This window comes from Rousettus aegyptiacus, unplaced genomic scaffold, assembly GCF_014176215.1.
Source record: "Rousettus aegyptiacus isolate mRouAeg1 unplaced genomic scaffold, mRouAeg1.p scaffold_m13_p_14, whole genome shotgun sequence".
Taxonomy (NCBI): Eukaryota; Metazoa; Chordata; class Mammalia; order Chiroptera; family Pteropodidae; genus Rousettus; species Rousettus aegyptiacus.
Window position 1 is genome coordinate 7,972,533 of NW_023416289.1, and position 22,794 is coordinate 7,995,326.

The 22,794-nt window shown below is 56.6% G+C and overlaps 2 protein-coding genes across 2 annotated transcripts; one reads left to right on the forward strand and one right to left on the reverse strand.

Annotated features, from left to right (window-relative positions):
- Positions 1–983: 983 nt before the first annotated feature.
- On the forward strand, positions 984–7,827 carry POLR2C (RNA polymerase II subunit C). The gene is made up of 9 exons (XM_016151539.2): positions 984–1,125; positions 1,301–1,350; positions 3,406–3,474; positions 3,620–3,672; positions 5,226–5,354; positions 5,600–5,651; positions 5,873–6,041; positions 6,166–6,240; positions 6,816–7,827. Exons 1-9 carry the CDS (start codon positions 1,040–1,042, stop codon positions 6,958–6,960), a joined length of 828 nt encoding a protein of 275 aa, XP_016007025.1. The 5' UTR covers positions 984–1,039; the 3' UTR covers positions 6,961–7,827.
- On the reverse strand, positions 7,783–20,572 carry DOK4 (docking protein 4). Its single transcript, XM_016151500.2, has 9 exons — positions 20,417–20,572; positions 15,296–15,546; positions 11,465–11,572; positions 11,204–11,318; positions 10,769–10,888; positions 10,489–10,678; positions 9,669–9,807; positions 9,369–9,492; positions 7,783–9,269 (listed from the first exon to the last, which is right to left on the reverse strand). The coding sequence occupies exons 2-9, from the start codon at positions 15,359–15,361 to the stop codon at positions 9,151–9,153; spliced, it is 981 nt and encodes a 326-aa protein (XP_016006986.1). The 5' UTR covers positions 15,362–15,546; positions 20,417–20,572; the 3' UTR covers positions 7,783–9,150.
- Positions 20,573–22,794: the final 2,222 nt, after the last annotated feature.

Consider the following 22,794-nt stretch of genomic DNA (forward strand, 5'->3'; position numbering starts at 1 on the left):
TGATGGGAGAAGTCACAAGCTAATAGGAATTTCCAGTCTCTTGTGGGCCTTCCACCGGCCCCTTTTCTGCACCTTTAATTCTTTTGGTTTCAACACCCTGTCAGATTCCCTGTGGTAGCTGTTCCAAATTTCATTCCATTCTCTCCTTTAGCTTTCATAACATCCCTTTCTCACTCAGCAGACAACTTTAATTCTTAATTTACAGAGATGACACAGGCTGTAGGCAAGGGCCCTCTCAAAACCCTTAACTCTCAGGAAGAGGTGTCGCTCCTTGCTAAGGCGAACTCTATCTGATTACTCTTCTTCTGCCCGCTAAGTGTAGCCCTCCCCCCAACTTCTTTTTTAGGGCCTCTGTGTACGGGCAGCTGCCACCTTTGGAGGTCTGTTCAAACCTCCGCTGGCTGTTTAGAAGACTTTGGTTATTCTTTATTGCGCATTCATTCACTCAACCAGACACACTGGCAGGCACTGGGGATGCAGAGATAAAGAGCTACCACCCCCCACACCCCCACCCCCGCCAATGCTAGATGATGCATTAAAAAAGAGCATTGTATCTTCCTGCAGGTTCAGAAGTGCATGATCCAGGCTTGAGGGTGGAAAGGAGAGAGTAGACATACCTATCATTCAAGTACACTTTACTAAACTTCTGTTTTTCCATAAATGCACAAACAATGTGTATTTCACCAGGTCTCTGTCAATGGACACACTGCTACAAACTGCGCTGCAGTGATTGTCCCTGTACTTGCGTCTTTGCTTACCACTGCCAAGTATTTCTGCACTATGAATTCCTGGAAGTGTTATCCTTGGGTCAAGGGTGTATGCGTGTTTTGCGGAACAGCCTTCCAAGATGGTTGAAACTGATGCGTTTAAACCAGGTAGTGGGTAGAAAACGGCGGGCCAGGAGCAGCCCCAGCCTCCGAGCAGCAGGCGGCGCTGTGGGCGCGTCTTCCCGGAAGCGGCGGGGGCCATGCCGAGCGACTTCCGGCGCGGCGGCGGGCACCCGGGCTGACGCCAGAGGCCAGCCGGACGGCGGGCCGTGATGCCGTACGCCAATCAGCCCACCGTGCGGATCACGGAGCTCACCGACGAGAATGTCAAGTTTATCATCGAGAATACGGACCTGGCGTAAGTCGGCTGAGGGGGGCTGGCGGCTCTGGCACGCCGGGGCCCAAGCCCGGGCGGGCGAGGGGTGGGGTCTGCTGGCCCCCTGTACCAGGGCCTCGACTTCGGGAAGCGTGGGGCGCGGGACTGGCTTTTCGAGGCTGCGGGGCCCTCACGCCGCTTGGTTTTCATCCCTCAGGGTGGCCAATTCTATTCGGAGGGTCTTCATCGCTGAGGTGCCCATAATAGGTAAGCGACCCCGCCTGCTGGTTCCCAGGGCCACCATTCCCGTCCACCCCGACCTTGGGGCTCCTGCCTCCAGTCCTTGGTTTGGGGCGCTGAGGAAGATGCTGGGGACTTAATCGAACCCTGTGTCCCCGGCTCCCACCAGCCACTTAGGGCCATTCTTACATTTGCATTGGTGAAGAGCGTGGGTTCAGGAGTCCGCCGATTTGGGTTCAAATCCTATTTTCACTCTCTCTGCAACTTGGGCCAGTTATAAAACTGTGGGCTGCAGTTTCCTCCAACACTCAGACACTAATAGTGTGTATCACGTGATATCAAGGATTAAGTATAATCTTTTTAGTGCCTTGTGTTTAGTGCGTGTTCAGAGCTGGTGGATGCCTTTTTATGAATGTATTCCTTCAACTGCGTTTGCGGAACATAAATGCCAGGCATTGGTGCCGGGCGCTGGGAAGGCAAGGCTGTATAGTACAGGGTCCTTGCTCTCGTGGAGCCCATGGTGAAGTTGCAGGGAAAGATGACTCCACAGACAGCACTGCGATAGCTTTGGGTCAGTAGTTCAGGAGAAGCAGAGCTTCAGTGCTGGTGGCGCTTACAGGAGGAAGGATGTTTCTGCTTTGGTTCTGCCACGCTGCTCCAGGTACATTACAAATATATTACAAATACTTTTTGAAAGTCAACCCAGAGAGTTAGGGTTAGGAAAAAGAAATGGACATCAGAGCTGCTGCATCAAGTACGTAGACTCCTAAGGAAATAAGCAGGCCAAATGATTGGTCAACAAGAGGGCATTGTAGTTTATCCACCAATACCACCCCCAGGCGCTTCAGCTCAGAGCTTGGCATGCTGGTCGGCTAATCAGAAATAAGGGAGTTATATTTTATGTTGCAGCCCTGACATTCTGAGTCCAAATGCCACTTTTCCTACAAATCCAGTTCTGCAAATAATAATTGAGAACCTGCTACATTCCAGGTCACAGCTGGGAAAACAAAAGTTAAGACATCTAAAGATTGTTCCAAGGAATTTTCGAAGCTTGAGATAGAGACAAGACATACACAAAGGTAGCACCAGGCAAAATATGATAAATGTATAAAGAGAAGTCGGGACAGAATTTTGTGAGGAAGGAGCTTACAGGGAGGGAGTGATCATACCTGTGCCATGGAGGGCAAGCAAGCCTCAGATTATAGGAGGCTCAGAGGGTTCTAACCTGCACAGGAGAAGGTAAGGGCATGCCAGGGGCAGGAGCTTGGGGAGTAAAGGGCCAGAGACAGAAGAGCTCCGCTCTTGTTCTATTTGACCTGGGTCAGGAAAGCAATAGGAAGCATAGAACAAAGCAGGTTGGGGCCTGGCCGTGTCTGGTCCTCCTCTGACCTCTGTTTCTAGTGTCGTTTGGCAGTTGGACTTCAAAGCCATTTGCTTTATGAATTTGTTTACATGCAGATGTTTGTTTGTGAATGAATGAATGTGTTTAAGTAGAGTATGTGAGCATAGAGTCCTCCTGTTGGCTCATTGCTGATAAAGATTGGGTTTCATACTTAATACGCTTTGCCCACTGAAGGAATTCTGCAGACACTGGTTGATTGAGTGATAATAAAGTATTAAATTGAGTTATCTGGTCATCATATCATAACACGAGATATGGACCAGAAGTCTGTGATACCTCTGTGAGGTTTTCTTTAACTTTTAAGTGCCCAAATAGTTGGTGTTCTGGAATTTGGTATTGGCATGAATAACAGATTTAAGTGCTTCTCTCGGAAATATTCAGCTCAAAGAAACATGTTCCTGTTCCCGTGATATTCTCTGAGTAGTGTTGTTCTATGTGGTACAGGGAACCCTCTGCATTAAACCTGCCTGAGTAGTGAGGTGTCTGGTGTGTGTGGTTCTTGCAAATACGCAGATTCCTGGACCCCACTCTAGAGCCCTGTGAATCAGAATCTCTGGCAGCCTGGCCCAGGCCTCTGCAATTCAGTAAGCATCAGGTGATCCCTAACTCTTGAGAGCCACTGCTCTGTCTTTAGGTGGATTTGGTGGCTAAGCTGCGTGCCTGCTACTTTCCTTTTTTAGCTATTGACTGGGTTCAAATTGATGCCAATTCCTCAGTCCTTCACGACGAGTTCATCGCTCACAGGCTTGGTGAGTACTGGGTTTTGAAAGGAGAAAGGGAGGGGGCTGTGCCTGGACCCAGAGAGGAAGCCTCCTCACTCCCCGGGGGGCTTCTAGGTTCTGCTTTTGACTCGGCCACTCGGCCTTCTTCAGAGTGCTTTTCTGTGTCTTCCAGGATTAATCCCGCTCACTAGCGATGACATCGTGGACAAGCTGCAGTACTCCCGGGTATGCTGTGTGATCGGGTGGAATGCGGGTGGGGGAGGTGGGGCCTCCAGTTCTCAGAAGGACTTGCCTGACATCTTGCTTCTAGCCTTTAGAAAGACAATATGCAGATGTTGTCTGGAGCCCAAGGCAGGCCTTGGTCCTTGGTTTTGATGGGCCGCCAATGGATTAGACTCAGGGTATCAAGGAGTCTCCTTAGAGGTCACTCAAGAGGGGGTGTATACCCAAATGCCTATTTATACCAAACAGGCAGTGGGTGGGGGGATACGTGCGGTCCTTTTCAGAATCTGATCTGTTCAGACTCCGCTTTCCAGAGCATCTCTCACCAGCCACAGGCCTGGGAGGCTAAAGGGAGTCAACAGGAGATTGGGGCCCGGGGCAAGGACAAGGAGAGGAAGCAGGAAGTGTTCCACTGAGCAGCGCCTGAGAGACTGGAGTGCTGCCGGCTGCCAGATTTGTGACTCATGCCGTAGATGGTCTAGTAAGACATGGCTCCCTCTTCTGGGGCCGTGTTTGCTCTCTGCTGATAACGTTAAGAGGCCTAGGACTAGGGAGAGAGTGACGCAGGTTTAGCGCATCTCTTCACCAGGACTACGCTAGATAACAGCTGAGACTGTTCCTCTGGCTGGCTTTGGGTGATCCTGAATTAACCCATCTTCTAATTCCCAAGGGCATGTCACTTGGGGTTGCTAATTCGATATGTCTTGTAAATATATATGTATTTTTTTAAAATACTTAAGTGCACAACAAAATATGGAGTTAACATAACAGTTATTCATGCTCCTACAGAACCGCTTGCTACATTTTAACCTTTTTCCATGTTTGCGTCATATCTCAAGATTTTTGTTTTTAAGAAGTAAAACACAGATATTGGTGGGGACAGGTGTATAACCAGTTGAAGAGGAGTTTGGCAATATCTTATGTAACACCATGCATGGCATTACCTAGCAGTTCCTTCCGTTAAAGTTTTTTCCTGGTATTAATATTTATCGAAAGGTGGTGTGGTCCAGTGGTCCTTTTTATTTTTTTCTAAAAATCTACAGAAAAGTAGAAGCAATAGAATAATAAATACCCGTTTACTTTTTATCTTTCATTGCCAGTTGTTACTATTTTGCTACATTTGCCTTATTTTTGATATCTATGTTGTTTTTGCTGAACCATTTGAAAGAAAGTTTCAAGTGTCATGACACCTCTCCCCTGACTACAGTGCTGCATGTCCTAAGAATGAGGACGTTTTCCTACGTAAGCGCATCATTATGCCGTAAAAAATTAGCACCGATTTGTAATCTATTACAGTTCTCTGACAAAGAGCACTCGGAGGGCCAGGTCAGGTGTTAGCAGTGGTGGCCTGGCGGCTGGTGGCTGTCAGTGTGTGTAGGTTGTCGCTAAACTGGGAAGTGCCTGCATTCGAGCAGCCCATGGGAAGGTGTGCCAGCCCGACACAGCTCACGAGAGCCTGGAGACCAGCCAGCCCTTTCTCATATGAAGAGGGCCTGGGTACTAGACGCGGGAGCACAGGCTTTGCTGCCTCATTCCAGTTTCTCCTCCTGTCTCAGGACTGCACGTGTGAGGAGTTCTGCCCTGAGTGCTCGGTGGAGTTCACCCTGGACGTGCGGTGCAACGAAGACCAGACCCGGCACGTCACGTCTCGAGACCTCATCTCCAACAGCCCCCGGGTCATCCCGGTCAGTGCCTGAGCAAACCCTCCTTCCCTCCCTCCCTGCCCAGGGCCTCTGCTCTTCTTCTGGCTCCAAGTGGGCTGGACTGGGGTGGGCTCTCAGAAGACACTGACCTTCCCTGTGTCGCCCTCTGCCTTCACCTGGACCTGGTTTGGCAGGTGGTGATCCAGAGGTGCTGGAAGGTGGTTGCCAGAAGGAGAGACTGCGGAGGTGAACAGCTAAGAACTGTCTCTCATTTGGGCCTCCTGCAGGTGACGTCCCGGAACCGAGATAACGACCCCAATGACTACGTGGAGCAGGATGGTACGGGGCCGGAGGACCGTGCGGATGTCTACCCAGCCCACTGCTTTGCTGCCAGCAGGGAGGCGGATGCCGGATGCCGCCGCTTGTGCTGCCCGGTCTCCTCGTCAGCTGGCTTTTAACCTGTTTTGCTAGATGTGTATGGTCTTCCAGTGGCACTTCAAGCTAAAATTTGGAGGGGCATGCCTCTCCTGGCCTTAACCAAGTCCCCTCCCTCTCCACAGACATCCTGATCGTCAAGCTGAGAAAGGGCCAGGAGCTGAGACTTCGAGCCTATGCCAAAAAGGGCTTTGGCAAGGAGCATGCCAAGTGGAACCCAACTGCAGGGGTGGCTTTTGAGTATGATCCCGACAATGCCCTGAGGCACACGGTGTACCCCAAGCCAGAAGAATGGTAGGTTCCAGCTGGGGGCGAAGGCAGGCAGGGTGGGTGTGGGTAGACTTGGCTTCTAGTGACATGTGGCAGGTGCCCTGACAGCAGCAGTAGCAACCCTGCGCTGACCTGTGTTTGTCACTAGGCCGAAGAGTGAGTACTCAGAGTTGGATGAGGACGAGTCACAGGCTCCCTACGACCCCAATGGCAAGCCAGAGAGGTAAGACCCTTGTCCGGCCATAAAGGTGAAGTGTGTAAGAACGTGCAGTCTCAGCGCCGGCCCTGAGTCTGGGGGCCCCCTTCCTTCACAGCCTACTTCCTGTAAACTGAGGAGCGGCTGAATGTTGCCAGACCCATCGTACATGTACATCCCAGGGCGGGTCATTACCCCCTTTTAGTCACTGTGAGAAGGAGGGGCCTACCGTTATCCAAGCGGTTCCTACTTCAGTTTTCAACCTCCGAAGAAGGGGGTTGAAGCTGACCACAGTCTTCTAGTGACGAGCACGAAGACGCCGGAGCGCGTGCCCCGGCCTGCTGGCTTCACCGCTTTCTCCTCAGTGCGCAGCGCCCGGCGGGAGTGTTTGAGGTTTTCAGTCTTTTTGAGAGCTAGCGCCCCTTTGAGGTCCTGTGAAGTGCATTGGGACCTGTAAGAGGCTGGAGGCTGACCCTGAAGCAAGGTCGAGTTCATGGTGGGAAAGGAATGACGGCTCGGGAGGGAGAGTGAGGTGCCTGTGGCCGAAGCTCAGGCCTGCCAGTGCCCCAGGGGGGGCACCCACCAGACTTTTCACTTCTCAGGTTCTACTACAACGTGGAGTCCTGTGGCTCTCTGCGCCCTGAAACCATCGTCCTCTCTGCCCTCTCTGGCCTGAAGAAGAAGCTGAGCGATTTGCAGACCCAGTTAAGCCACGAGATCCAGAGTGACGTCCTCACCATAAACTAGCTGCGGCTCGTCGGTTTCAGCAAAAAGGGGGCTCCGAGCCAGTGGCTGGTTCCAGGTCTCTCCCGAGACTCTTCTAGCTTCTGCGGTCTAGACGGCTGTTGCTCAGGCTTCTTGGCAAGCCGTCAGTACCAGCTAGAAAGGCAGCAGTGGGGAAGGGTGGGTCATCCCTACCTTGCTCGGTCACAGGCTATCAGGGGTGCCGCTAGCGTTGGAGGCAGGCCGTCTCTTCCCAGACATTCAGCATCCCTGGCCCTGCCTGCTCATGGCCAGTAGCACTCGCAGAACCCAGAACATCCCTCCCGCCCTGTTTCCCGGTCTGCCTGTGGGGCCGAACTCCTCTGCTGAGAACTGCTGAGCTGGACTCTCCACTTTCGGTTATTTCAGCTCTTTACTTTATCCAAAAGTTGGAATTCTCAGTTACGCGTTAGGTTTCCTGTGTTAGGATTGAGTGCTAGACCCCCTCATTCAGGCTGCCTACAAACCCAGTCCCTCCCAGGGCCAGCCTACTGGCACTTCAAATTCCCGTGTCCCTAATTTGAGAACCCTTTGAGAAGTGTTCGATCCTGGCACCCCCCCGCTCCATAACCTTGTATTTCGTCCTCTACCCATCAGTTGCAACTTCACGGCCAATGCCCGATGATTTAGTTTGGGGGAGGGAAGCAGGTGGGCAAGGGCTTTAATGAAGGTCTGGCCTTGACGCCTAAGACCTGTAGGTAAGAACATACCCAAAGCAGTGAATCAGGCAGCCTGGCGGGAGGAGCCTGGAGAAAACCAGGGCCCTAGTGCAGAAAGGAAGAGCGATTTATTGATCGACAGTAGTCGTCTTTTTAAAAGTTTTTATTTTTGGCAATAAAGAGCACAACATAATCTCTCTCATGCGTCATCGTGCCACTAGCTGAGCCAGCCAGCTCTGCCTCCCTCTCCCAGGCCTCAGGCCAGGCTCTCTGGAGGCCTGCTTACTCCCCGGGTGGGCATTTCCCTGGGTCAGGTTCAGAGCTGAGCTGGCCGTGGCCACCTCCCTGGCTCCAGGGCTCTGCTGGAGGGGCCTCTTGCTTTATCCTCCTGCCACAACTGGAATAGTGGTTATTTACAACAAGGTAACGAGGTCTGTTCCCACAAATCAGAACCCTAAAGTATTAAGAAAAAAACGCAACCAGAGGTTTGATGTGAATAGAAAGATAGCCCTTCTGCCCGGTAGTCAATAAATACCAGCACTAGAAAATCAATTGCTTTAATTGCATTTCAGCAGGGAGCCTCAGCACCATGTGGGGAGGAGGAAAGGCTCGGTTTCTGAGTGCTGCTGAGTGCTTTCCACTGGCCAGAGGGCGGCCAAACAGGAGAGGGGGGCCCCCCCTGCTGGGGCGCTGCGTACCCCAGACCAGGGAGGGGGCACGGCAGGGGTGCTCCCCACAGCAGCCCTGCCGCCGCCTCCCTCCTGGCCTGGCCCTGGGTCAGGAAACTGCTTGGGATCCTCCTGCCATCCTCTGCCTGGCCGAGGTTACCAGCACCCCCACGCCCAGGGTATTGTCTCAGCCCACTAAGCAGGAAGGAGCCTTCTCAAACTCGATTTTCACTGGAGGTGTCAATCAGATGTCACCTCAGCTTAAAACTCCCAAGTGCAAGGCTACCAAGTGGTACAGTAAGTTCAGATCCTGTGCCACTCTAGGGTCAGAGGAACTGAGAAGCTACGTGCCACGTTAGCCCTTGGGCTGCCTGGGAAAAGCCAGCAGTCAGAGCACCAGCCCTGAGTTCTGATTGTCTTCCTCGTCTGGCCCCGGCAGCTCAAGCCAGTCCTGGCAGCAGGAGGGCTGTACCGTGGAGGGCAGGAAACAGCTGCCCTCACATTCGAAACTGGCCTTGACTGTGGCCTGGTCTCAGGATTAAAAAACGTGTGGTGGCAGGGAGAACGGGGCGGGGGGGAATTCATTAATACAGAATATGTCATAAGCTGTATATATTAAAATCATTAACAGTATATAGTCCCGTGGTAGCTCTAGCCCCTCACACATGCTCAGGTGGTGTGGCCAGCCCTTTGCCTCGGTGCAGCCTCACCCTTGAGGGCCAGGAAGGGATGGCTGCTCCCTTTCTCCGGGCTCTCGGCCGGCAGCCCCTTGAGGCTGGCCACAAGACGCCGCGGCAGCTCTGCAGCAGGCAGCCCCTGCTGTCACCGGTGCGCACTAGGCCTGCGCTTCACTGGGGTGGGGTCCTGGCCTCGCTGCTGTCCCCCTGGCTGGGCTTCGGCTTCAGCAGGATGAATCTGTCGAGGAGGTCCGTTTCTGAGCTGGCCTGGGGTGCCCCGTACCCCTCACCTGTGGGCACAGAGGCAGGTTCAGGACTCGAGTCGCAGCTAAGACCCCTGCCTAGAAGGCCTCGTCAGCAGGTGAGTGTGGGGCCCAGCAGGGACTCACCGGCGTAGCTGGAGGCCTCGGCGATGTTCTGGGAGCCCGTGATGTGGTGCCAGTAGGCGCTGCGGGGCAGCATGGTGGTGGGCGTGCAGGGGTACGAGTAATGCTCCGTGCCCTTGTTCAGCAGCTGCGAGGCAGAGAAGGACGTCCCTCCCGTTAGCCCTGGGGGCAGTGGCAGACGCCCAAGGCCTTGCCTGCCTCTGCTGCGTGCACGCCAAGTGGAGAGACCTGGCACAGTCCAGGCACTCGGCCTGCCCACCCACAGCCGCCCCTGCCCCCGGGGCTGAGCCGCCCCTGCCTCACCCTCACATTCTTCTCCATTTCTAGCAGGACCCGCCTGTGCTGCTCGGCGATGGCCAGGGTGGCACTGTGGACCCGCTGGTAAATCTGTTCCCCTTCCTGCGTCTGGAAGGTGTAGAGCCCTTCCCCGGCGTCACACATCCTAGGAACACAAGTGGCGTGGAGGGCAAGGGGCTGGGGACCCCACCACATCCATGCATGTGCTTGCAGGGCCTCTGGGGAACAGGCGGACTGTCGCCCGGGGTCTGGCCACACAGCTCGAAGGCGCTGAGCATTTTCTGTATGCCAGGTGGTGAGCTAAATGCTCTGCAAAAATCGGCCCATTCCATTTTCTCCACCACCCTCCTCTCTCTGGTCCATGCACTAGTACCTTTTCCTCATCATTAGTTTGCTTTTGCGAACCACTTTACAGATGAGGAAACTGAGACATACAGAAGGTACGTAACTGCACCGAGGTTACACAGAGGATTACACAGAACTCGAGTCCAGGCGAGCTGGCTCCAGTGTTCACGCTATGGTTGATTCGACCTTCACCATAGTTCCATGGGGTTAGGTGCCTTTCCTACGCCCTGTGTAACGGATGAGGAAACAGACTCAGGCCCCACAGTCCAGAGCCAGTAAGTGCCAGTGCCAGCACCTGATTTGAACCCAAGCAGTTTGACTTTTGTTAACAGCTTCACTTGACCTGCCTTCTGTGAGCCTCAATTTCTTCACCTGTACAATGGGAACATCACGTTCCCTTTCTGATTGCTATGCTGATAAGCTCCAAGTACGATGCCCGACAACCATGGTGGGACCGAGTTGGGGGGCGAGAGGGTCCTACCGGCCAGCCTCGAAGGTAAAGCGTGTGGCGTCCCGGCCGTAACGGCGCAGTGAGCAGAGGGGCCACGAGACGAGCTTCACGCGGGGGTTGTGTATGTCCCAGAGGTAGATGTTCTCATGGGTGATCTGCAGCTTGCACTCGCCATACACATCCAGGTTGGGGCAGGGCAGCAGGAAGACATTGAAACGATCTGAGTGGGAGAGGAGGAGTGGGCCCGGAGCTTCCCACGGGGGGGGGCCTCCCCCCCCCCCACCGCCCCCGTTGCCAGCCCAAGCCTCACCTGTCTGCTCACACTGCACGCCTGGGGCCAGGAGGTCCGGCTCTCCCAGGCTGATGTCGTTGAGCCGTGACCCCAGACACTCCACAGACAGAGTCTTGTACCACTCCTCCGCCTCCAGCTCTGGAGGAAACGGTACTTCGTCATGCTGCCAACTCGGGGTCTGCCAACAGCCCACCCCGTTCACTTCAGCCTGAGTTATCCCGCCAGGCAAGGCAGGGAGGGCAAGGCCAGCGGATTCCGCCTGCCTGCCCGACCTCATCCTGGGGACCTGCTCCCATCAAGGCACACTGCCCGCCCACCCCCCGCCCCCCAACCCTCATCCCCAACCATCAAGCCAGCCAGGCCTAGCCCTGCTCTGCCTCCTCCTGACCGGACGGCTGCACCACAACTGGCCCAGCGGAAGCTGGCCAGAGGTCTGCAGCCCCAGCGCCTCACCTGAGTCACAGGTGAAGGTACGGGCTGAGTCATCAGTGAATATGATGGCTACCGCCTGCCTCTTGGTCTCCTTGGGGAGCCTCGTGACACACTTGACATTGCTGATCTCGGTCACCTGGGGCAGCATCCACAAGGGAGTCAGGTTGGAACACCCCCCCTCTATCCCCTACAGTTCTGCCGCCCCTGGGAGGGTTCTCCTGAACCTCAGGACTCATCATCATTGTGTATGGGTTAGGGGAGCTGGGACCCAGGCCCCCTAACCTTGGGGCAGCCTCGGAGGCACACTGACTTCTCATCCGGATACTTCTCCAGCCGCTGGGGCCCCTTGCTGGAGGATTTCCGGAACACCAGCCAGCACCTGCGGTAGATCTGTGGGGCAAGATGACAAGGGTTTCAGGCTTCCCTGGACCATTCCCACCCAACATGGCCATGTAGTTACCCCTGCCTACCACAGGGGGCAGTGCCACACAGCCTGGGATCCCAGCTCAGAAGGAAACCTGGGGACAGCTGATACCAGCATGACACCCCCATGGCGTAGAGGTCCCCTCCCCAAACTGAAAAGGCAGTCTTTTCTTGGCTGGCTCCTGAAAAGGTGTTCCACAAAGGGCACACTTCTGAGTCACCCTCAGTTCTGAGTGCACAGCTGGCCCTTGAACAAACTCGTTTGAAGCATGTGGGTCCACTTACACACGGATTTTTTCCAAGAAATATACAGTCCACCTTCTGTATCCCTGAGTTTTGCAGGGTTTTTGATCTGTGGTTGGGAGTTGGTGGATGTGTATGGCCGACTGCATGCATTGCTCTATGCCACCTTTAATAAAGGACTTGAGCATCGTGGATCTGGGTGTCCACGGAGATGCCGGATCCAATCTCCCCTGGATACCAAGGGACAACTGGGGAGTCAAAAATTATATACAGATTTTCTATGCAGGGGACGGGGGTTGGCGCCCCTAACCGCCACCTCGTTCAGGGGTCAACTGTGATAGAAGCAGCCAACATTGAGTGAGTGTGGCTAATTTGTACTTTTTGTTATTAGCACTCAAGGCCACCCCTTTAGAGATAAGGAAACGGAGGCACCAAAAAGCAACAGCTACTAAATGGCAAAGCTGGTATTCACTACAAGCTGCCTGCTCCGAGCCCGTGGCCCACGCCGTTCTGCCCAGGGCTCTAGTATCTCCGGCCACAACAGAGGCAGTGTCCTAGGGACAGGGGTCAGACCCTTGCCCACCCCAAGCCTGCACATCACCACGGCCCTTGTTCTCAGAGTTGGGCGAGGGCTTGATGTAGGCAACGCCCCTCCTTGTCTCCAGGGGCTTGCATTGACCCACTCATTTCATTCTCTAACCAACCCCGCGGCTCTGGGGGGCAGAGTTAGTTTTCTGTTCCAGTAGGGAAATCAGAGGCGCTCAGAGGTAAAGGGGCAGAGCCAAGAACTTGGGGTTACCCCAGAGCACGGTGCCTTCCTTGGCAAAGTTCTCTCCTTGCCAACTACTGCCAATGACTTTGTGCCTAAAACCACTCAAATTCTCTACAGCTTCTTGGACTCCTCCCAAGGGTCAAGGAGCCAGGACGAAGGGAGCAGACCATCCTCTGGGGCTACAGGGGTAAACTGGCAAGTCAGACACCTTGAGGGGTGGCCCCAGCCACCTGCCTGGGCTGCTGACTCTTCCTTCCACAGCCCCCTGCCTCCTGCCTCAGGCTCTCTTCCAGCCCGGAGTCTGGCTGAGATGGACCTACTCTTTCAGCGGGCACTCCAGAAGCCCACAGACCCCATTCGCCAGGAATCCAATGCTCCTTTCACAGACAAACAGGAAGACTGAGGGGTGGCCCAGAGCAGAGGAGTTAAGGGGTCCTCTAGGCCACAGCCCCAAGGCCCTGCCTTCTCCCTGGCCCTGTTCTGGCATGCAGACACCAGGTCCTTGGCAGGCAGACTCCCAGAGTACAGGGAGCCTAGGCAGCCTCCATCCCAAGAAGCCACCCAGAGCTGTGCCATTTGCAGCTCCTGTCTGTTGAGAACCCTAGGAGGCTTGCTGCCCCCGCATGCATGACGCTAGCTCAGGCCTGGCCTTCCCCCTAAACCATGGCAGGCCTTCGCTCTCGGCCAAAGACTGTACTCATTCTCAGAATCCTCACTCATATCCTGGCAGCCACATTAACAGAGCTCTGAATGACTGTACGAAGGGACCGTGAATGAACGGATAGATGGACAGATGACCCATATATGCTCTACTAAGTTGGGCTCCATGGAGCCTGCAGTGTCTAGGGCAAAGGGCCTGGGGGCCTGAGCATCCTGGTTGCCTGGTTACAGACACACACACACACACACACACACACACACAGGGCTCCAGGGAGCCACTGTGCTCAAAATCCCTCCTTCCCCACTTCTCACAGGTCTTTGATCAGGCTTCAGAAACACTCCGCCACAGCTCTGCCTGGGAGGAAGGCCCTGGCAGGTGGGACGGTGGGCTCCCGATGGCTTTCGGCCCCTCCCCGCTTAGCTCTGTGAGCTAAGACTAGCATGGCTATCCTGGGGGTGAGCACAGCCCCTCACATCAGGTCTGCATAGGGAAGCTGAATTCCCTGAGTAGGGGGGAAGGGACCCCACACTGGGCTTGGCCATGTGCCAGCTCCCAAACCCCCCCACCTGGCTGTGCCCACCTTGGGTTCCCAGTCTCCTGGAACAGGTCTGATACTGAGCCCAGTGGCCGCCTCAGGTGGCTTGCTTTCCAGGTAAGATTTGTCTCGGACACAGCCTTAGCCCAGCTGGCCCCTGAGGACCTGCTAGGTCGGGCCCCATAGGAATGAGGAGCCACGAGAAAAGCTGGGGCCCTACCCGCTCGGCCTCCCCACCTCGGCCTCAGCCTCTCTGCTTGCTCTGTACTCCAAGTGGGCCCCAGCCCTCTCTCAGGTAAGAGCAGAGTGGCTGGTGGCCACCAGGGCTCAGTCTCCTGGGCTGGGACACAAATCCAAATTCAGATGAGACTACAAACATGCCCACCAGCTCAGCTGCTGACCTGGGCTAGACAGACGCCTTCATGGGGCCCTGAGGCAGGACGGGGAACCCCTCTCCAAGGCCGGCACTGCTCTGTCTGGTACCAGGCAGGGGGGCTGGTATGAAGCCCTGCTCCTCCCCCACGCCACTCAGGCAGAGAGCCAGGAAGCCTTGAGCAGTCTGATCCCACCTCCGTCAAGGCCATGGGGGAGTGAGGACGGGAGGGACTGGAGACCTAGGGAAAACACTAGACTTGGGCCACCTCGGTCACCAGGGTTCCCTTCCTACTGGGGAGGGGTCCAGCTACCAGACAGCTCACTGGAGGCGAGGAGGGACAGCAGAGCAACAGGGACAGCTCCTGGACAACCCCATCGAGAATCATTAAGTTGGTCCCCGGGGCCACTGCCCATGCCTCCAGCGGTGTCTTCGCCAGTGGGGGAGGGCACACAGCCAGGGGCGTCTGAGGCTTTATCTCCATGGAGCCTCCAAGCACCAGCTCTGCGCCAAACACAGAGGGAGCAACTTGGAGGGAAGTGGCCCATCCCAGAGCCAAGGGCCTCAAGTTCTCATTCATGAACCACAGAAACATCAGCGTCTGCGCCCCTCACACCACCGCCCGCCCCCACGGCCCGCTCCTCTCCTTCTCAAACACTTCTTTAACGGTAAAAGCAACAACCAAAGATAAATACATAAATACCTGTATACGGAAAGCAAAGAGGAGAGGTGGTTCTTAACAGAGGCCAGGGGAGGGGAGGGGAGAAACAGGGAGGCGGTAAGGGGACGTGAGACGCTGGTCTCAGCTCGGACTCAGCAGGGCATTTCCAGAGCTCCTGGCTCCTGTCGCTGCCCTGGTGACAACTTCAACAATAGCCGAGAGCTGCCTGTCCATCGGCTGCCACCGTTGGCCCAGCCGCTGGGATGCCGGCCAGTCCTACTGGGGCAGGGGCCCAGGCACAGACCGGGCAGCTGGCTGGCCAGAAGCCTCGAGACCACAATGCACGATGCCAGGCCCAGGTGGGCAGCCGCATACTCGGCCCGCCAGGTACCAAACCAAGTCCTCCGAGCCTGTCCCTCGGCAGGACCCCGGGAGGGTGGCTCACCCCAAGCTTCCTGCTCTTCATCTTCACGTAGCCTTGCTTGACAATGTCGTTGAAACTGGTCGCCATGGTTTCCCCACCTTCTCTTGGGCACTGGGCCTGGCTGAGGCGAGGGGAGGGATGCCCGGCTGGCCTCAGTTTCCAGCTCCTCCGATCACCTGTTCGAGACACTCCTGGGTTTCCACGCACAGCCCGGCTGCTCCTCACCTCGCCTGCCTCAGCATTGTTCTAGCGGCTCCTTCGCCCGGCAACTGCTGGAAATAAAAATGACAAGGGGATTAGACAGTGACATCTTTCTCTTCCCTTGGCTGTCTCGCTCTTTTTTCCTTCCTCTTCCCCACGCCTCCCTCCCTCCCTCCCTCCGCCCGCCCTTCCTCCTTCCCTTCCCTCCCCACCCCAGGACGACAGAACCATTCAGGAAAAGCCGAGGTGGAGGCAGCGGCAAGGAAAATGGTCCAGCCCAGTCCCCTCCCTCAAGGCTGGGGCTGGCAGTTAACCCCTTCCTGGGAGGGCTGGCGGCCGCTCCGTGGCGGAGGTGGAAACAGAGGAAGAGGTGGTCCCAGAGCTGCGGTCCCGCCCTACCTCCTGGTACAACTTTGGGGCAGACTTAGGGCGACTTGTTCCCTCCACGCCCAGGAGGCCCACGGGTGCGCCTTCCTAGAGATGGAGGGGCTGGCTCCCCGGGAGCCTGGCGTCTGAATAAACACATGCTCGTCCAGGTGAAAGGCTGATGTGCCTTGTCGGTCTCAGCGGACCCCCAAATCCCTCTCGCCACCCCATCCTATACCTGGCTCTCTCCAGCCCCAGGCAGGGAGCTGAGAATCATCACCTCCAGCCCACTGGGGCCCTGCTCCCAGCCCCTGGAACTCTTCACCAGCTCCTCTGGGTGCTGCTTCCTGGGTGGGAGGGCAGAGTCCAGCGGGGCGGGCCCCCAGATAAGCCTGAGGAATGTGCCTGCCGGCAGGAGGTGGCCAGGCCAAGCAGTGCCCCCTTGTCCTAAGCCCCCACAGGAGTTAATTACTGGGAGAACTAGCAATTACCTGGGCCTGGGGCAGAGGACAGACTAAGATGACTGAGTTGTGCCAAGGGAAAGTCAATATGGGCCAGTAAATGGGGCTGCCAGCAGGGGCCACTCAGAATCAGATAATGAATCAACAGATAACCATGAAGACTCACACTCAGGGCGGGGGTCTCAGTGATGATCCAGTCCAACACCCATTCTATACAGATGGGAAAAGAAAGTTGCCGCGAGAGGCATGGCTGAGGTCGGATAGCCAGCCCAGGGCAAAGGCAGGGACTAATGAGAAGTCCCAGAGTGGGCAATGGCCGCAGGCCTGGGGGTGAAATGTCCTGTGGCCATCTCTGGCGGGCTGCCACCTCCTAAGCCCTTTCTGCCACCCAGGCTCAGGGGCAGGGCTGTACCGGCGACTCGGCCCCCTCGAGTCTCCAGGATCGCTGGGTGGGAACAGAGCAGCATTTCCAGGGTCAGCTGGGCGTCTGCGCTGCCAGGACAGAGCCCCAGGGCAAGCACGCTGCTGGATCTGCCGGCAGTTGGCATAATCAGTCTCCTGGAGGCCTGTCTGTGGAGTCCCTAACAAGGAGCAGATGGGCCTGCCCCAGTGGCACATGCAAACGAGGAGGGGGGACGGACAGAGACGGCAGTGCTCCCCTATCCTGCCTGCACCCCGAAAGCCTCAGCTGCCTCCCTGCCCATGCACTCCCTCTATCCCAGGGCTCCGGGATCCAAGACCCTCCCAAGTGGGACATACAAGTGGTCTGCTTTCCTCCTGTAAAGTATGGTCTGGGGTCCCCTCCCTGGCACTGACTCCCAACACCCAGGCAGTCAGAGATGGGTAAATTTTACTAGCTTTGTCTCCACCGCAAGCCTCTGGGACTGCCTTGTCCCCACAGCAAGGATCGGCTCCATAAAATTCCTTTCTCAGAGGGCAGCAGGCTGGCCACTGGCTGTGGGTCCACATGTGTGAGAAAACGCAAGGGCCCTGGGTTCAGTCGAGGCAGCCCGGGATGCGGCACAGCCAGGAATGGGAATCCAGCTGCCCGAATGGTTCGGGCAAGCCACTTAACGCCTCTACGCCTCGGTTTCCCCATCGGTACAAACATGAGGATAAATTCACCTATTTTAAGTGAGGAAATAAATCCATGCCTGCCCGCTTCGGAACTGGAGCTTCTGCCTTAAAAGCAAGGGCTGTTTTTACTTTAGGAGCTGCTGCCCAGACAAGGGCTGTGCAACCACCATAGCCCAGCCACAGCCCCCCTGCCCAGTGCAGGCCTCTCCTTCCTAACTCCACCAGTTACCGTCCCAGAGAGGTCTGCGAGAGCAAGGCCAAGCCTGGGACCCAAAGGTACAGCAAAGAGGAGTTGGGGAGGGAGGGAGGGCCAAGAGATGGACCACAGATCTGATGGGCAATGGGATTAGGTGGGGGTGGGGGGTGACCCAGAACCAACCCAGCTTCCAGAGGGACTGCACTGAGGGATGGCCCCAGGCTGAGCCTGTGCAGTCCCAATGGAGCATGGGGGCCCAGCAGGCCGGCCCAGCCTTGCTATCTGGGGCCACTTTCCCCATGGGAAAGCCAACTCTGCCTCTCACATGCCTGCAGGAGGGGAGAAGGCCCTACTAACTCAAAGGACCTGAGGTCTCACGCCTGTGAGCTCAGCTCTGAGCACACAGAGGAGCTAAGCAGGGCGCCCAGCAGTGAGCCAGGTCCTCCCCCTCCCCCCGCATTTCCCCCCTCAGCCTGACATCCACACGGCTCCTCAACTAGACAGTACCAGCCCTGGGCCAGGCCATCACGGGCACCTTCACAGAGGGAACAGGACTGAGCCGTCCCTCTGCCCAGGAAGGGCAGGTGTCCTGTGGGGATGGAGCAGGGGGACTCCCTGGTGCCCAGCAGAGGGGAGGGGCGGGGTCCCCCTGCCCACCTGCCGCATGGGGCAGCAGCCCTAAGCTCTGCTCTCTCTGCACCTGGATTCTGCCTGGAGGCTCCAGAACACACACTGCTTGCTGCTGTTGGCAACCAGTGACTGAGCAGGAGCGCCTGCCTGCCTGGCTGGGCCTCCCCACCCCATGACAGATCGGATCTTATCAGGGCTTCAGGGACAGCCCTACCTGGACGCTGGCTCCCTGCTGTCTGTCTCCACCCTGTAGCAAAGATCCAACACCAGGACCATCTCCCTACACCTGTCAGCTACCCCTCTCTGGCCCAGCGTGACTGCCATCGGGGCCAGCAGGTGGGGGTCCTCTGCCCCCCCCAGTTCCTCCCATGCAAATTCCCACAAGGAGCCACCACCTGAAACCCTGCAGGTCTCATCCAAGGTGGGTGGCAAAGAGATCAAATACCCAAGTGGGCATGCGGGAGGAGGGGACATCTCCACAGCCCTTAAGTCAGGAAAGTGGCACTGTGCCTCCACACCACTGCCACTCTGCCATCTCCTGGTCCCCGCCCGCCCCTCTGGCCCGTCTGCCCCTGCTCAGTATGCTCTGCCACGCTGGCCTGTATTCTTTCGAAACGTGCCTGACCCTTTCCCACGCAGGACCACTGCTGCTGTGCCACGCCTACAACACTGCTCCCTCGGATGGTGCCAGGGTTCATCCTGAAGCTTCGCCCAAGTCTCAGCACAAAGGCCACCTCCTCAAAGAGGCCTTCCCTGACCACCCTGGCCAAAGGAGCCCCACCAGACAGCCTCTATCACGACGTCCAGTTTCACTGTCTTCGCGAGCATCGCTATGGAATTTCTTGTTCTTTCGTCGGTTCATGCGCTGGTCTGGTGGGTGGCTGTCTCCTAGAATGTTCTAGAATGTCGGCCCCCTGATGCTAGGCCTCATCTGTCTAGCTAACAGCTCCATCCCAGCACCTAGAATGGTGCCTAGTGCAGCAGAGTGGATGCTCGCTATTTGGGAGCGGAAATCATACATCTCTCCAGGATTTGTCCTCCTCATCCTTTCTCCCACCACCACCAACATCCGCCTGGCTCGACCCAGCTCACCTTCCAGAGGTGTGTGAGCAGTGGCAGACCCCCACCTCGCCGGGTCCCAGGGCCTTCCCAGCGCTGACTGTCACAACCAGCAAACTGCTGTTCCCGGAGAGCCAGCCGAGCACCAGACCAGCAGTGTGGTTCAAAGCCACCTCGGGGGAGCAAGCATTGCTGACACTGTGTCCAGGCCTGACTGGGTGGCCACACCTCGGCCGGGGTTGTTGGGTGAGGTCATGACCAGCCCTGCTGCCCTGCCCAGGCGGGAAAGGCTGGAAGTAGGCAGCTTCCAGGCACACAGAGGCAAGCGACTGGGTCAGAGCGGGCAGAGCTCCCGCGACCCACTGGGATCGGGAAGAGCGATGGCCTGCCCTGGAGCCTCGTCCCTCTGAAAGGACCAAGAAAAGAATCTTCGCTAAACAAGCCCAGCCTCGGACAGCTGCTGCGATCCTTCCAGGCCCCTCACTGCCCCTGGCTTTCAGACCCCTGCACCCCAAACCCGCCATCCAAGTGTCCTGACAACCGCCGGGCACCCACGGTTTGGGACAGGCAGGCTCCAGAGAGGCCCTCTTCTGCCCGCCTCAGTCGGATGCCCAGGCCCCGCTCCTGCCCCTCTGCCGTGACAGAAAGCATTTAACTTTAAGCAGGGCCTTGGGGACTCTGGGGGAGACGGTGGACAGGAACCCAAGGTGGGGAGGGAAAGGTTCAAGGGCAGGAAGCAGCTGGCCTGAGTTTAAGTTGCAGGGTGGGAACCATTTGCAGCTGGGGGTGGGCAGTGGGGGCACCTGGAGTAGGGAAAATGGTCTCTTGGAATTTGGGGGTGCAGGAAAGTGGGGGGCTGGGATGGACTGGGTTATGTCCCTTCGGGATGGCAGGCCCAGGGGCAGGGAGCACAGGGGCCTGGGCTTCTTCCATGGGTATGTGGGACGGGAGTGAGGTCAGGCCCCAACCGGGGCTCCCCTACTCGAGGGTGGTTTCAGGGCCCCGGGCTGGCTTTGTGGGGGCGGGTCCCTGTGCCTCCCCATCCCTGGAATAGGAAGGGCCTCTAGGCTTGGAGAGTTCTCAGGTGATGGTAGCCAAGGGTCTCGCGGGCTCGGCCTAGGGCCCCCTCCCAGTCTCGCGTCCCCCTGTTACCTGGGCGCCGCGGCCCGGGCCGAGGGCGCCTCGTGGGCAGGTGGCTGGTCAGGCTCATGCCCGCGTCACGGCGCGGCCGGCGACGGCGGCGGGGCGGCGGCGGCGCCGGGCTCCGGGCGGGGACCGCGAGGGAGGCGCGGCGGCCGGGCTCGGGCTCCGGCAGGGACTGGGGTGCGCTCCCCGCGCCGCCCGGCTCCGCCCCGCCCGCGCCGCCGGCGGCCGGCCGGCCCCCGCCGTATTCCTCCGAGCAGCGGGGCACACGCGGCCGCCGGCCCCGCCTCCTCCCCCCTGCACAGCTTCACTGGCCCCCTCGGGTAGCCCTCGGTACCCCGGCTCAGCCCCACAGTCCCTCCCTGGGCCCCAGATCTCAATCTCACATCGCCTTCAGCTCCTGAAAGCTGAACCCCACATGAGCTCCCGATCCCCCATCTCTCAACCCCCTCAACTTATTCAGGAATAACACACACCCATTGCTGCCCTATCCCTGACACCCTGGGCTCCAGGGCCCAGCCTTTGGGACCCCCAGTGTCCCCTACCCCTCCCACACACCGTGACAGCGCCTCAGCGCCTCTATACCGGAGATCAGCTACCCTAGCAGTCAGCCAGGCTCTCCTTCCCTCCCCTGGCCTCCCCACCCCCCAAACACCCAGAACTCTCATTCTATGTCTGCCTGAGACTTTGCCCTCAAGTCCAAACCCCATTCCCCTTGGCCGCCCCCAGTGCACATCCTCAGGCTCATGCCCGTGCTGGGGCAAGGCCCGGCTGAAATGGCTCACCACAGGCTCCTGGGCTGAGCCAGGCAGGGGTGGGCAAGAGGCCTGGGGCCTGCGGGGCGAGTCTGCCTCCCGCCTCTGGTTTTCCCACCTGCACCCGCATGTACAGTGGCTCTCCACGTGTGGTCCCGGGGCAGAGGCATGGGCACCACCTTGAAACTTGTTAGAAATGCAGACTCTCTGCCCTCCTCCTATGAAATCAGACTCAGAAAGTAGCACCGGGTGATTAAGATTCCCACTAACCACTGCTTTAGACCAAATATTATCCAGGTTTCTCAGAGGAAGAGGCCTGATGCACCAAGGGTCCAAGGGCCTCAGCATTCACCCATGGAGTCCAGGCCCCTGCCTCCAAGACATGGCCTCCCTTGCCCAGGGAGCTTCTCCTTAGGGGGCTGCTTCTCTTCCCCTGAATATTTCCCTGGATGGTCACTGTGGTGCCTGAGACCTCCAGAGGAGCCCAGGGACTCCCAGGGGCCCTCCCGTCCTAGGCCTGAGCTAACCAGCCCCAGACTGCCAGGGGAGGAGGTGGCTGCAGGGTCCCTGCTGGCTAAGCTGGCCTGGGCCTTGACCTCCTGACCTCCCCATGCATCTTCCAAACTTGACTCCACCTGCTTTGCTTCAAACCACAGCCCATAAAGCCCCCAGCACTCGATCCATCACAGCAAACTGTTTTCACCACCAGCAACCTCTGGAGGAGTTTTGACCAACCAAAAAAGACGTGTTCTCAATAAAAACGAATCTTCTCTAGAGTGGGGTTTCCCAAACTTCATTCTCTCATCCTCGTATTACTGCCCAATCCACTCCCTCTCTCCGCTATAGTCACCTAAGTATTTTTTTTTTAATTAAACTATTTATTTTGAGATATCTGTAGATTCCCAAGCAGTTATAAGATATAATACAGAGCGAGTCCAGGTACCCTTTTCTAGTTGCTTCAATGGCAACATCTTGCAAAACTAAAGTACAATATCACAGCCCAGATATTGACATTGAAACAGTCAAGATACTGAACATTTCCATTACCACAAAGCTCCCTCCTGTCGCCCTTTTACATCCATACTCACCTCCCTCCCACCTTCCCCCCTCCCTAACTCCTGGTAACCACTAATCTGTTCTCCATTTCTATACTTTGGTTAGTTATAACATTCATTTGGTCACTGATAAAATTCTCCAGAATGTTATGAAATTGGAATCATAAGTATGTGATCTTTGGGGACTGTTTTTTTTCCATTCGGCATAATTCTTTGGAGATTTATCTGAGTTGTCACTTGTATCAGTAGTTCATTCCTTTCCTTGCCGAGTAGTATCCACAGTATGGGTGCACCAGTTTATTCATACGCCCAGTGAAAAAGCATCTGGGTTGTTTCCAGTTTGGGGCTACTATGAGTAAAGCTGCTATAAACATTTGTGAACAGGTATTTATGTGAACACAAGTCTTTACCACTCTGAGATAAATGCCTAGGACTATGATTACTGGGTCACATGATAATTGCATGTTTAGTCAAAAAAGAAACCTGCCAAACTGTGTTCCCAGAGTGACTGTACTTTTTACATTCCTACCAACAATGTATGAGTGATCCAGTTTCTTCACAGACTCTCCAGCATTTG